Source organism: Remersonia thermophila, chromosome 1 (assembly GCF_042764415.1).
Source record: "Remersonia thermophila strain ATCC 22073 chromosome 1, whole genome shotgun sequence".
In the NCBI taxonomy this organism is placed as follows: domain Eukaryota; kingdom Fungi; phylum Ascomycota; class Sordariomycetes; order Sordariales; family Chaetomiaceae; genus Remersonia; species Remersonia thermophila.
Window position 1 is genome coordinate 550,216 of NC_092217.1, and position 12,021 is coordinate 562,236.

The 12,021-nt window shown below is 60.6% G+C and overlaps 4 protein-coding genes across 4 annotated transcripts; 2 read left to right on the forward strand and 2 right to left on the reverse strand.

The window, feature by feature from the left end:
• Nucleotides 1-1,953: 1,953 nt before the first annotated feature.
• On the forward strand, nt 1,954-2,960 carry VTJ83DRAFT_158 (uncharacterized protein; the record flags this gene model as incomplete). The annotated part of the gene is made up of 2 exons (XM_071007754.1): nt 1,954-2,200; nt 2,275-2,960. The coding sequence occupies 2 exons, from the start codon at nt 1,954-1,956 to the stop codon at nt 2,958-2,960; spliced, it is 933 nt and encodes a 310-aa protein (XP_070869511.1).
• Nucleotides 2,961-3,342: 382 nt separating this feature from the next.
• Nucleotides 3,343-4,824, reverse strand: VTJ83DRAFT_159 (uncharacterized protein; the record flags this gene model as incomplete). Its single annotated transcript, XM_071007765.1, has 1 exon — nt 3,343-4,824. One exon carries the CDS (start codon nt 4,822-4,824, stop codon nt 3,343-3,345), a length of 1,482 nt encoding a protein of 493 aa, XP_070869512.1.
• A 2,635-nt stretch (nt 4,825-7,459) lies between these two features.
• Nucleotides 7,460-8,911, forward strand: VTJ83DRAFT_160 (uncharacterized protein; the record flags this gene model as incomplete). Its single annotated transcript, XM_071007777.1, has 1 exon — nt 7,460-8,911. The coding sequence occupies one exon, from the start codon at nt 7,460-7,462 to the stop codon at nt 8,909-8,911; it is 1,452 nt and encodes a 483-aa protein (XP_070869513.1).
• A 491-nt stretch (nt 8,912-9,402) lies between these two features.
• VTJ83DRAFT_161 (uncharacterized protein) lies at nt 9,403-10,949 on the reverse strand (the record flags this gene model as incomplete). Its single annotated transcript, XM_071007788.1, has 5 exons — nt 9,403-9,713; nt 9,780-10,061; nt 10,143-10,251; nt 10,317-10,549; nt 10,625-10,949. 5 exons carry the CDS (start codon nt 10,947-10,949, stop codon nt 9,403-9,405), a joined length of 1,260 nt encoding a protein of 419 aa, XP_070869514.1.
• Nucleotides 10,950-12,021: the final 1,072 nt, after the last annotated feature.

Genomic DNA, 12,021 nt, shown 5'->3' on the forward strand with positions numbered 1-12,021 from the left:
AAGCAAGACATCGCCAGGTTGGCCTCCCCCCGGGATGTTTTCCGCACCACCTCTCTGGGACGGGAGCGGCTCTGGCTGGGTGATGGAAGAGATGCATTGATCAGCTGAAAGTTGGTTGGTTGCAAAGTTCCTATGGAGCCAATGGCGGCATGGGCCCCGGCCGAGTTGACTTGCATGTCAACACCCACACCGACACACACACACACCCCCTATAATTAGTGTGCAACAGATCTGGACCTTGTTACTGTGTAGGTCTTCAAGACTGCTCTACCTATGCAAGTATGTATGTATGCGAATGGCAAGTCGATGGCGAAATTCCCTTCCTTGTCAACCGGAAGAATTGCGTATTTTCGCCGATAAGAGAATACGAAGTCGACGAACGGCACCCGGAGATGAGAAAACCCCGGCGGCATGTTCATCTGAGGCTGGCCGTCAGAGCGAATTCTCGGGACTGTTGGTGGCGTCTTGTACACTAATTAGCGAAACCCTCGCCACTTTCAAAGACTCCAGGGCCTTCGATGTTGTCCTGCGATTCTATGCGACGCTTGGGGGCCGGGAATAAAAAAGATACGACACCAGGAGAAGGGTAGCCAGAAGGGCGAGTCCCGCCGCGTCACACACGGGGATTCCAGACCCTGGCTGGTTTATGCCGAGGCTCACCGCCCGTCGGAATCCCTAACAGAGCAGAGCCAGATCGTTCTATAACAGACGCGTGGCTGAACACACGGACGATGGACGCAGAACCTCCACCCACACCAGGTCCCAACCTAGCCACGCTCTAGTACATGTCGAGCGTTATACGAGAGAAGCTTATCCGTCCCCCCGGACGTGGCGGGTGAGGCATGATAACAGGAAACCGTCATCCCCGAAGGGGGTTTCTGAATGTTGATGCATCCACAGGACTTCTGCTGCTGCACCAATACCTACTATAGTACACCACGGTACAGAGGTCGGGATCCAGCAACCTGTCGTGCGGTCCCGTTCAGACCGGCTGGACCCGGTGGCATCCCGAGGCCGCCCCTGGAGGAAAAAAGGCCACATGGGGCGTCGAGGACCTCATCACGGACAGCAGCACCCTGAGGGCACCTGACCCAGAGGGACTTGCCCGTTCAGGGGATGCTACGGATTCTCTGAGATCCGAGTCAGCGCGTTCAGCTGGCCCCACGCGACGCAACACGCTCGCCACCTGCAAGGCCGCATGGAGAGCCAGGACGGCGCACAGGCAATCAGGAGGAAGAGGAGGCACCGTGGGAAACGCCGCGTTGCCCGGCGCTGAGGCACGTAGCTACATACTGGACAGTACAGTTTTTGTGCCGCCACGTTCCAGCCGGCGATCCGCATGGGCGCTAAAACGTAACATCAGGCGATAGACTGCGGGAAAGGGATAATACTACCGAGGGGTCGTGGTTCCAGATGGCGAACCAGGCGGCGTTGCCCCTGAACAAAGGCCGCCAAGATGCCGAGCGCTTTGCTGAGGCGGAACGACTAAGATCTCTCTGGGCAGCGATGAGGCGGGTTTGGGTGCATGAAAGCATCCGCTATCCATCGAATGATGGATGAGCGAAACCAAAGCTGAAGAAGCTGATCTGACTCGTCAGGCTAATTAATGTTCATGCGGAGCTTGTTTACATGTCGTTTGGGAGCGAGCCAAAATGAGCGGCGTCGGCTTGACGATAGCACCGGAGTGTGTACCAAAGTGTGCCTTGTCACCATTCCGCACACCTCCTGTCCATGGAAGTCTTGTTCCGGCGGTTACCAATGAATGGAATTCAGAGAGACCGAAGCAGCGTCGGGTTTGGCTCTTCCAGCTGAACACATCCAGGCCGTGGGCGGGGGGGAGGGAAAGGGGGAGAATCATCCCATCAGGGGCTCCGGAGATCTCTCAGCCCCCGCGCCAAGCGTCGGCCCTCCTCCTCGCAACGCACGCTCTTCCTCCTCCCCCAAGCATCCAACATGGCGATGCTGTGCAGCGATTGTTTCCGCGGCACCCTCCGCGGCGACGTGGTCCCGACGGGCGCGGAGGAGACGATTTACGGGCGGCCGACGTACGTGGCGCGCCCGGAGCCCGGGGTGAACCCGATCGGAACCGTCGTCATCATCCCCGATGCCTTCGGCTGGACCCTGCGCAACACCCGCGCCCTCGCCGACGCCTACGCCCGCCGCGTGCCATGCGTCGTCTACCTCCCGGATTTCATGGATGGTATTCATTTCTTTGCCTTCTTCCCCTCTCCACGGCCGACGGCTGACCCCCCCGCCCCGTCCCTTCTTGGCCAGGCCACCCCCTCCCTGCCTGGGCCCTCGACAGCCTCGAGGCCAAGCCCGCGGCCGACGCCTCCATCCCGGCCCGCGCCTGGCACGCCGTCTCCACCGCGCTGCTCTACGCGCGCATCGTGGTCCCCTTTTTCCTCCGCAACCGACCCGCCGCCGCCCTGCCGCGCATCCGCCGGTGGCTCCGCGCCCTGCGCACCGAGCAGGGCGCCGACGCCCGGATCGGCGCCGCGGGCTTCTGCTGGGGCGGCCTCTTCGCCGTCCTGCTCGCGCACGACGACGCCGAGAACCTCGCCGCCGTGTCGGCCCCGGGCGGGGCGGCGCGCCCGGAGCTGCAGACCCCGTCGCGGTTCGTGCCCGTCGTCGACTGCGCCTTCGCGGCGCACCCTTCGCTGGTCAAGGTGCCGGAGCACATCGCGAAGGCGGCGCGGCCGCTGAGCGTTGCCAACGGGGACGACGACGAGTGGATGGGCAAGAACGCCATGCAGACGCTGGTCGCGACGGTCGGGCGCAAGAACGCCGCGGCGACGGCGGCGGCGGCGGGTGAGGAACGCTTCGAGGCGGTCGTGTACCCGGGCGCCGCGCACGGGTTTGCGGTGCGCGGGGACAGGGACGATCCGAGGCAGCGGGAGAGGGGCGAGCAGAGCGAGGACCAGGCGGTGAGGTGGTTCCAGCGGTGGATGAGGGCCTGAGAGAGGAATGCGGCTTCAACATGGCCATGGGTTTCATTTGCTTGGTCGAACGGTGAAACCAGGGCTGGCTCGGCGTGGCGACCCTTGTCTGTGCTTTCGGAGCACGAAATAGGGGGGGGGGAGGCGGGAGAGCGTGGACAAAAAAAAAAGGAAAGAAAGAAAAAAAGAAAGAAAACGACGAAACCGTAGGTTTCGAGCAGAGAGAGCCTTCAGCCAAGATGCCGAGCCGATGGCCCCTCGGGTGCGAGGAGGTATGCGTAGCCAAGCGTACCTAGGATCGTACGGTAATCAGAGAGTCCGATGGGGTGAAAGCTTAGATTGAAGAGAATTCTATCGGCCTTGATGCTAAACTCTATGCTCTAATAATTAAGCAAGCGCCATGCTACCGCGATCCCCAGAACTTCATCCCCTGCCTCACGTCGCTCGTCAGGTATCGCCACATATCAACGGCCCAGCACGATCCAAACACCCACGGCCTCCGGTCGCCGACCTTGGGGATGCGGCCGATGGCGGAACGGATGTACGTCGAGCTGAGCGTGATGGCGGGGTTGTCGCCCAGGCGAGCGCGCTCGGCCGGGTCGAGGCACGGCGCGGCGGCCGCGGCGCCCGTCCGATCCATGTGCCGGATCACCTTCAGCAGCTGCTTGGTCCGGACGTCGGCGCCGGGCGTCCACGTCGCCGTCGTGTACCCGGTGAGCAGGCCCGCGTTGGGCATGCCCTCGAGCATGGAGCCGTTCCAGATGTAGCGGTTGCCGAGGGTGTCGTTGATGGCCTCGCCGTCGACGCGGATCGCCGCGGTGGAGAGCAGGGAGAAGTACAGCCCCGTGGCGGTCACGATGACGTCGGCGTCGAGCACGGCGCCCGACTTGAGCCGGATCCCCGCCTCGGTCACGGTGTCGATCACGTCGGTGACGACGCGCACGCCGGGGCGGTGCAGGGCCTGGAAGAAGTCGCCGGCCGGGCAGAAGCACAGCCGCTGCTCGAAGGGGTTGTACCAGGGGTTGAAGTGGCGCTCGACCTCGAAGCCCTTGGGGAGCTGCCGGCGCATCTCGGACAGGAGGTACGCGCGGCCGGACGCCGGGAACGCGCGCAGGTAGAGCACGAACAAGGTCTCGAGGATCATCCGGATCCACCAGTGAAGCTGGCGCGCCCACGACGAGGGCAGGAGGCGTGAGAGCGAGCCGTAGAGGGCGTCGTGCGCGGGCAGGGTCATGACGAAGGACGGCGTGCGCTGCAGCATCGTGACGCTCCCGGCCGTCTCGGCCATGGCGGGCACCAGGGTGATGGCGGTGGCCCCGGAGCCGATGATGACGACGCGCTTGCCGGCGTAGTCGAGCGACTGGTCCCAGAACTGCGGGTGCACGACCCGGCCTTGGAAGCGGTCGATGCCGGGGATCACGGCGGGCAGCGGCTTCTCGTAGCTGTAGTAGCCGGTGGTGAAGATGACCCACCAGGCCTTGATGAGGCGGGTGTCGACGGTCCCGTCGGCGCCGGTGACGTCGACGCGCAGGGTCCACCGCTGCTCCTCGTTGCTCCAGTCGGCCGAGACGAGCCGGTGGCCCAGGCGGATCGCTTTGCTCAGGCCAGCCGCGTCGACCGAGTCCTCGATGTACTTGTTGATGAGCGGTCCGGGGGCCATGTTTAGATCGCTGGCCCACGGGTTCCAGGCGAAGCCAAAGAGGGACATGGCGCTGTCGGTGCGGAAGCCCGGGTACTTCCAGAAGGACCAGGTGCCGCCGACCTCGGCACGCCGCTCCAGGACCGCAAAGGAGTGCTGCGGCAGCTCCGTCTTGACGCGGTAGGCGGCATTGATGCCGCTTATCCCGGCGCCGACAATGACAATGTCGAGGGTTTCGACGTCCATGATGGCTGCGGAGGGGGGTACCCAGGAAACAAAAAAAGAAAAAAAAAGGAACTCACGGCATTTGCGTGACCCAACAAAGCGAGCTTGGACTGGTCCAAATGTAGTAAGGGGCCCCAACAAAGCTAAGCCAAGCCGAACCAACTATGGATAGGTAGGGTAACGTTAACGGGTATTTTCTGCCGCAAGGCTGGCAGGGAGCCTCCGGTGGGGCTGAGGATACCTAGGTACGTACCTTCACGTCGACTTATAGTAGAGTGCGCTTCGTATTTTTGGTCTTGGTCTCTGACGGCGACCCAAAGTGTCACCGAAAGGCCGTCCGGTGATGCCAAACGACGACGACGGATTCCTCTAGCAAATGATCAACAATAGGGGCAGGCGTATGAAAAGGCCGACCAGCCAAGAGAAATCAGGGGCTCTCACGGCACGCAGCAAGGACCCAAAACAACAGGAGCAGAATCGGGATCAGTCATCAAAGCAAGACGTCATCTTTCCGTTGTCACGGTAGACTCCTTTACGCATTGAAAAAGACGGTCGTCTATACGGTGATCGGGTTGTGCACCACATCTACAACATGGCTGCATGACGACCGATGTACATACACAAGACGACGGCCCACTTCTATGTCTACCTGCATACCTCCATCGTCAGGTGACGACGTATTGATACTCCAACGTTGAAATCATTTGACATGCCTCATAACAGCAGAACCCAACGCAAAGAAACCGTCTTCCATACCAAATATCCTTTTTCTAGCCACCGAACAACCCTCCTCGAGCCAGGAGATTTCCAAACATTCCCACTCCTTGGTCCGTTTTGGTTTGACGCTGAGTAACGCCTTGCATTGCAATCCCCCTGGGTATCGAAACCGTTTCGCGTCCTTGTAGGTTCGAGCATCGGTCGCTCGGCTATACACAGGCGGGGGCTCTCCTTGGCTGCATCATGCCCTGGCCCCATCCCGACCCCCGAGCCTGCGCGGCGCTTACCACTGCACCTACGCTCCCGGTGTACTGCGCACGGCAGAAGCCTGCCGCCGTCGTCCCCCTTCAGCCCCGCCCATATCCGTCTTGACGTGGCCCGGGTCGATCACCACGACGACGACGACGCGGCTCCCCGCCGCCCTCAGCTGTCTGGCTTGGTGCATCGTCGGCATGTTGGTCGCGATGTGCGCGTTGCAGCGTCGACGGGCATGCTGGGCGGCTGCCCTCTGCTCCGACGCGGCAATTCTATGCCATATATGCTACAAGCTGTCCTCGGCAGCGTCATGACGGAGGGCATTCCCGCCTTACACCCTCGTCGGTACCCCGGCCTCCGTCGCGGTTGCCACTGTTTGTTGGAGGGCTCGCCGGGCGTGACGAGCCCACCACAATGTGGACGCCGGCGAGGAGTCATCTCGGCGGGCCTAATGCTCTTGTAGGGCTTGACAGGGGATGTGTATGCAGATCCAAAACTCTCGAAGCCCGCGGTGGTGATGGTAACGAACAGTGGAGCCATGCTCCCGTCACTTGCACGGAACGGTTGCCTAAAAGGGAAATCGGGACGCGGGTGTGTATGGTGCCGGTCTGAGCCCGACAGTCACCAGATGCGTTCCGAATCACAAGGGATAAAGGACCTGCAACCGACGTTATTCTTGCTGCTCATAGCCGCAGTTCGCTGATACGGATCGTCGAGACCGAGACCGGGTGGCTGGAAGTGGTGCAGGAACAAGGCTGCGGGCGCTACCCTGGGAGTACAAGGGTTAGGGTGTACGCCGGGCCCTTTCACGTTCGGTCGAATATTATAAGTCAGGCAGCGTATGCCCCAAGGGCTCCGTTCTGTTTGGCTCGGATGCAAATATCGACACTGGGCGGTAATTTCTGGCCATGATTCCCATCATCTCCCAACCAGGATCACAAAGCTGGTCAACCAGGTGGCCGTTCTGCATGCAAGACCAGGGGTGGAACGTTGCCTGCTCGGAGCGCCACTTGACGGTGTACTACATACTGATAATATACATCGCGTTGCTGTTGTCAGCAGTCCACGATTGGCTCAACGTTTGGTTGTTGGTCTTCCAGTGACTTGGACTGAACGAAGGAGATGCCTTGGAAGATATGCAGGGCCATGGTGGGCAAATAGGAACGGCTCACCAGCGGTGGTTCAGAAGTGCAAGAAACGATGGAGAGGTCCGTGTTTTTACCCTGTCCGTTGGCAACACAGAGGCAACGCCGTGTATGCATGATGTGTTCAACGTCATTGGACGCCCGTGTCCTGCATGCGTCCGATATGATCAGACGACTAGTTGAGGCACAACCGCACAAACAGACGCGTGCCACCCCGCTTTCCCACCACCTTGTTTGCCCAGCTTTGCCAAAGACCGCCTCGAGGACAGTTCATCCCCGCCCCGTGCGTTTTCGTCGGTAGGAGGCTGAACAATCCGGTTTCTAACGAACCTTATCCCTCGAAGTAAGTTCGCGTCGACAAGGAAACGGACGGAAATCCATGGGAATCGAGAAGACGCCGACAACACAACGATCCACCATCGACTAAGCACACAAGGTTGGGCGATCGAGCCAGGTTCGTTTCCCATGCTCGGGGCACCAGACAAAAGATGATCCGTAGAACTCAGGCGGCTAAAGACAGCACCTCTACGACAGGTACAATGGACCCCAAGATGGACGAATCCGAGTCCGACATTGTCAAGACCCCCCCGTCGGTGGTTAGCGATGCGTTTTCGCCGAACCCATCGGTCGGGTTTGCGTTCGACAGAGAGAGCGTGCGAAACGAGATGGACCGGTCGGAATTGCTCTTCGCCAAGACGGAGCTCGCGCGGCTCCAGCTCGAGCTCGACAACGAGCGCGACGCCCGATGGAGAGCGGAATGCAATCTGTCCCGCGCCGGGTCGAGCCTCGTCGCGGCCCGCTGCGGCCTGGAAATGGTCCTGGCGCGGCTGAACGAGCCGGATTCGACCCTCCATGCCGGCTGGGAAGGCAGCCAGGCGTCGAGGAATGCGGCTAGGGCCGACCCGGATGCTCTCGACAAGCTCGAGAAGGAGAAGGACGGGCTGCGGGCGAAGCTCGAGGAGCGCGACGCCGAGATCCAGGCGCTCAAGGAGGAACTGGCCGACGTGAACACGCGCCTCGAGAAAGCAACTGAGGAGAGCTCCGCCGCTGTGGTGGCCGCCGAGGTTGGCATGAGAGAAGAGCTCGCGGAAGCGCGCGCCGAGAGCATGCGGTATCGCTTGAGCTACGAATCCCAACAGACAAGCACCCAGTTGGTATTGGAACTTGCCAAGGTCTTTATCAGCGAGAAGTTCTCGCCAGAGGAATATCCAACAATGTTCAAGCCTCTGTTCGAATCTGATCAAACGGCTGCCGTGTCAGAGTGGCCCGGATCTGCCAACGCCTGGACGATTGAGCTTCCATGTCTCAAGAGCGACGACGAGCCCGAGGACGATGGGCCTCTCACGTCCAGGTTCGAGATATGGGGCTTGTTTGTCTGCGTGTTTTCCGCGGCCAAGGCTCGCCGATTCAACACCATCAACGGCGTTCGCTCGCTCAAAACCTTGGCTTCACACCTCAAGACGACTCCCGAGGTCCATCTCGACATGCTCAACCTCGTGCTCAGGTCAATCGTCGATGGGCTCGACGACGCCAAGGCCCAGACTGGAGCATGTGCAGAGACCGCCATGCTGCTGTTCTATGAGATTTCCAACATTGTCTGCCTACGATGGCCTATGCTGAAGGCAAGTGGCATCAAGCCTGCGCTTGTGAAAGCAAGCGACTTTGGCTGCGCTCTGACACTAGCGATGGCCTCGAACACGGCCACCACTATTATCGAGATCAGAGGTGGGATTTCATCTTTCGGAATCGGCATGCTGATGCGCGACGATGGTTCCCTACTTGTTGTTGACCAAGTTCGGAAGGTCGTCTGGCTGACGAAGCGGTGGACGGCCCGGTATTGCCCGCAGGGCGTTAAAGCCTACTCCCGCAGTGGAGCTACGGCGAAGATGGCTATACAAAACGACAGACCACCACACAGGAAGCTTTGGCAGGCGGCACTGAGCAGGGGCCCCATGGAGGTGCGAGACGAAGCGTTGGAGAGTTCGAAGTGACAGAGGAGGATTGTTCGCATCATAATAATACGTGTGGAGGAATATTCGTTTGTTCAGACTGCGGTTGGAAGCACCGATGACGCCTTTGATGAGCTACCAGCAGGTCGTACTATGGCCAGAAGTTTTCCCGTCGATCCTGTTTGCTATCTTGACACCATATTATTCATGCTATTTGTACACGAATGAATGCGACGACCAGATTGGAACGACTGGAAGCAATGTCTCATCGATGTCTCATACGGATGATGGGTGGTTGGAACTGTGTTCATGAATTCATATCAACGAGACCAATGGGATGAGAACCACGGGCATATTAATAACAATAACAGCACAGTCCAATCGCCCAGCACCAGCACATGCAGCATCCTGAACGTCGCCATGGACATCGAAGCATCATACACTTTGTATTTGGACCCTACAATACGGTTTTTTACAGCGCCGTTTGTAGCCCCCGCTCCCTCCCCCGCCTGCGCCGCTGCTCTACCCGGCGTTTACTTCATGTTCTGCAGCAGGTAGCGCACGCCAGCCCAGGCCTCCTCGCCGCTGGGCTTGATCTGGTTGGCGGGCAGGACGAAGCCGTAGCGGCCGGTGTCGCGCAACTCGGTGGTGAAGGTGTACTCGGCGCCGGCGACGTCGTTGGCGTAGTCGACGCTGTTGCCGGTCGCCTTGTAGATGGTGGAGCAGATGGGGCCCGTCTTGAAGCTGGTGCCGTGGACGGCCCGGATGGCCCTGGCGGCGCCCTGGGCCAGAGACTGCAGCTCGGCGTTCTTGGGGGCGACCGCCGTGCACGAGTAACCGTAGGCTGGGGAGCAATAGGTGTGAGCTTTCTTTGAACGAACAGGGTGTGTGTGGGGGGGGGGCAGCATACGAGTCATAAAGAGCTGAGAGTACGCGTGCCAGTCGATGAAGAGCTTGAGGCCCTGGTTCGCCTTGGTGGTGCGCAGGAAGCTGGCGAGGGCCGTGGTCTCGGGAGCATCGCTCTGAGCCCTGCCCTTGTAGTCATCGGCGCAAGCGTTGGTCGAGGCGCCGCCCGAGAGAGACCACTGATACGGCCAGTTGCGGTTGATATCGCGGCCGACGCAGCTGCTGCCGGAGTTGCTCTGGCGGTTCTTGCGCCACAGGCGGTCGTTGGTCTGGGTGTAGATGAAGCCTAAAGGACGACCATGGTCAACACGCCTGTTCTTCCCTGCCCTGCCAAGGCCACATCGCACGCCGGTCGAGGGATACGTACCATCAGGGTTCACAACCGGGAAGAAGTAGAAGTCGTACTTGTTCAGGAAGCCCTTGATCTCGGCGTCGTTCGAGTTGGTGAGCAAGTGGTAGGCGAGGTATTCAACGACCTGTCTCCGTGTTAGTTCCATGCGTCCCCCCTTGAAAGGAAAACGGGTCTGCTCTGCCCACCCACCTTGCCGGTGATCCACTCGCGGGCGTGGACGGTGCCGTGGAAGACGACGGCGGGCTTGCCCTTGCCCGAGTCACCCCAGAAGTGAATGCCGGTGATGGGGTTGCCGTTGTTGGAGCTGCCCGACGTGATGATCTGGGAGCGCGTCGGGTAAGAGGCCTGCAGGTCCTTCAGGAACTGGATGTGGTCCTTGTAGGGATGGTACGCGTTGAACCACGTCGCGTTGGCGGACCCGGCTAAAACAACAGGCGTGAGCAAGACCGCTCACCCAGCAGACGGCTAAGGATGGGGGGGCGGAAGATGGCACGTACCGGCATAGACGCCAAAGGTGGTCTCGTCCTCGATGGACAGGCCCAGGTCCTCGTGCATGGTGATCTTCTTGAGGCCGGCGACCTCAGCCTCGAAAGCGGCGAGCTGGCTGGGAGGGACGACGATGTCGGCCTGGGAGTTGGGGCGGGGGCGGCCCTTCCAGGTCGAGAGGCCGAGCTTGTCGACCACATCGTTGAGCCGGGTGGCATCGCTGCCGACATCGACGCGGAAGACCTTGTAGCCGCTGTACGACTTGCGCGGGGCCTGGACGGCGGCCGCGGAGGCGAGGGCCAGAAGGCCGGACGAGACGAGCAGCTGGAACTTCATGGTGTCGATAGGGCCCAAGATGTGGTGGTGGTGGCGGTGTTGGTGGCAGCGGCGGCGGTGAGGACGGCGCTGGTGACCTCTTTTGAGCGTCCATGGTGGCTACGAAGCCGGGCGTCTTATATTCCGGCGGTCCATCGGCGCGCACATCGGCGTCCTCGAGCGCTCCCTCTGGCTCGACGTGGTGTTGTGAAACACATGGCTGGGAGGTTGCATGGAGCGCTGGAGACGATCCGGCACAAGCAATTTAGCTGCCGTTTCGGGATAGTAAGCCGCCCTGCGCCGGGACCAGGCACTGCAACCTTCCCAAGACGACCACGGGAGGGCGAGCCACATCCCGCGTGCCGGTACCATCCACCCCGCGGACAAGGCCAGGAACCGGCCATGCTGGGCGCGGGGCCATCGACGTCTTGTCGATAAGGTCTGGCTAGGCGTCTCGGGTCGGTCGTTGCCTTGGGTTAGATCGCGGCAGTTGTGCTTGGATCCGGGGTCGGTAACGCTGCCGACCAAGGTAACCTTCCGCATACAGGGATGCGCATCGCAACACCGCCGAAAGTCGGGGCGATGATGCCATGTCGCCATGATATTCGAGCATTCGCGCCATGGTGAAAACCAGTAACCGGCGCGTGTGCTGCGAGGGGGATTCGTGATAAGATGCGATGCAATGCGAGGGGCGGCGAGGTCCTTCGATCATCACATGCCTTGCGCGGTGTTTTGCGCCGTGAAGCTTGGGCGTCGGATGTGACAGCCCGTGCTTGGGGCGCCATCCTACGTGTCGTCTACCGAGGAAGTATACGGAGCCCGGAACTGAACCAACCCTACTAACTATAGACCACGAACGACCTATCTCCATGGATGTACGGATGTACTCCATGTCACCGTCAGCCTGCGCCACCCCCAGCCTCTAACTATCATCTCTAGGGATGGCTTCATACCGGGCGGGATCGACGAATCCTCCACAAAGCGCCGTGACAAGGGCAGACGAGCACCCGGTAGAAACGCCTTGGTCTTGTGTATGAATAGAGTGAAGGCGGAGGCTCGATGGCGCCTCTGCCCATCCCCAGGCGCCAAATAA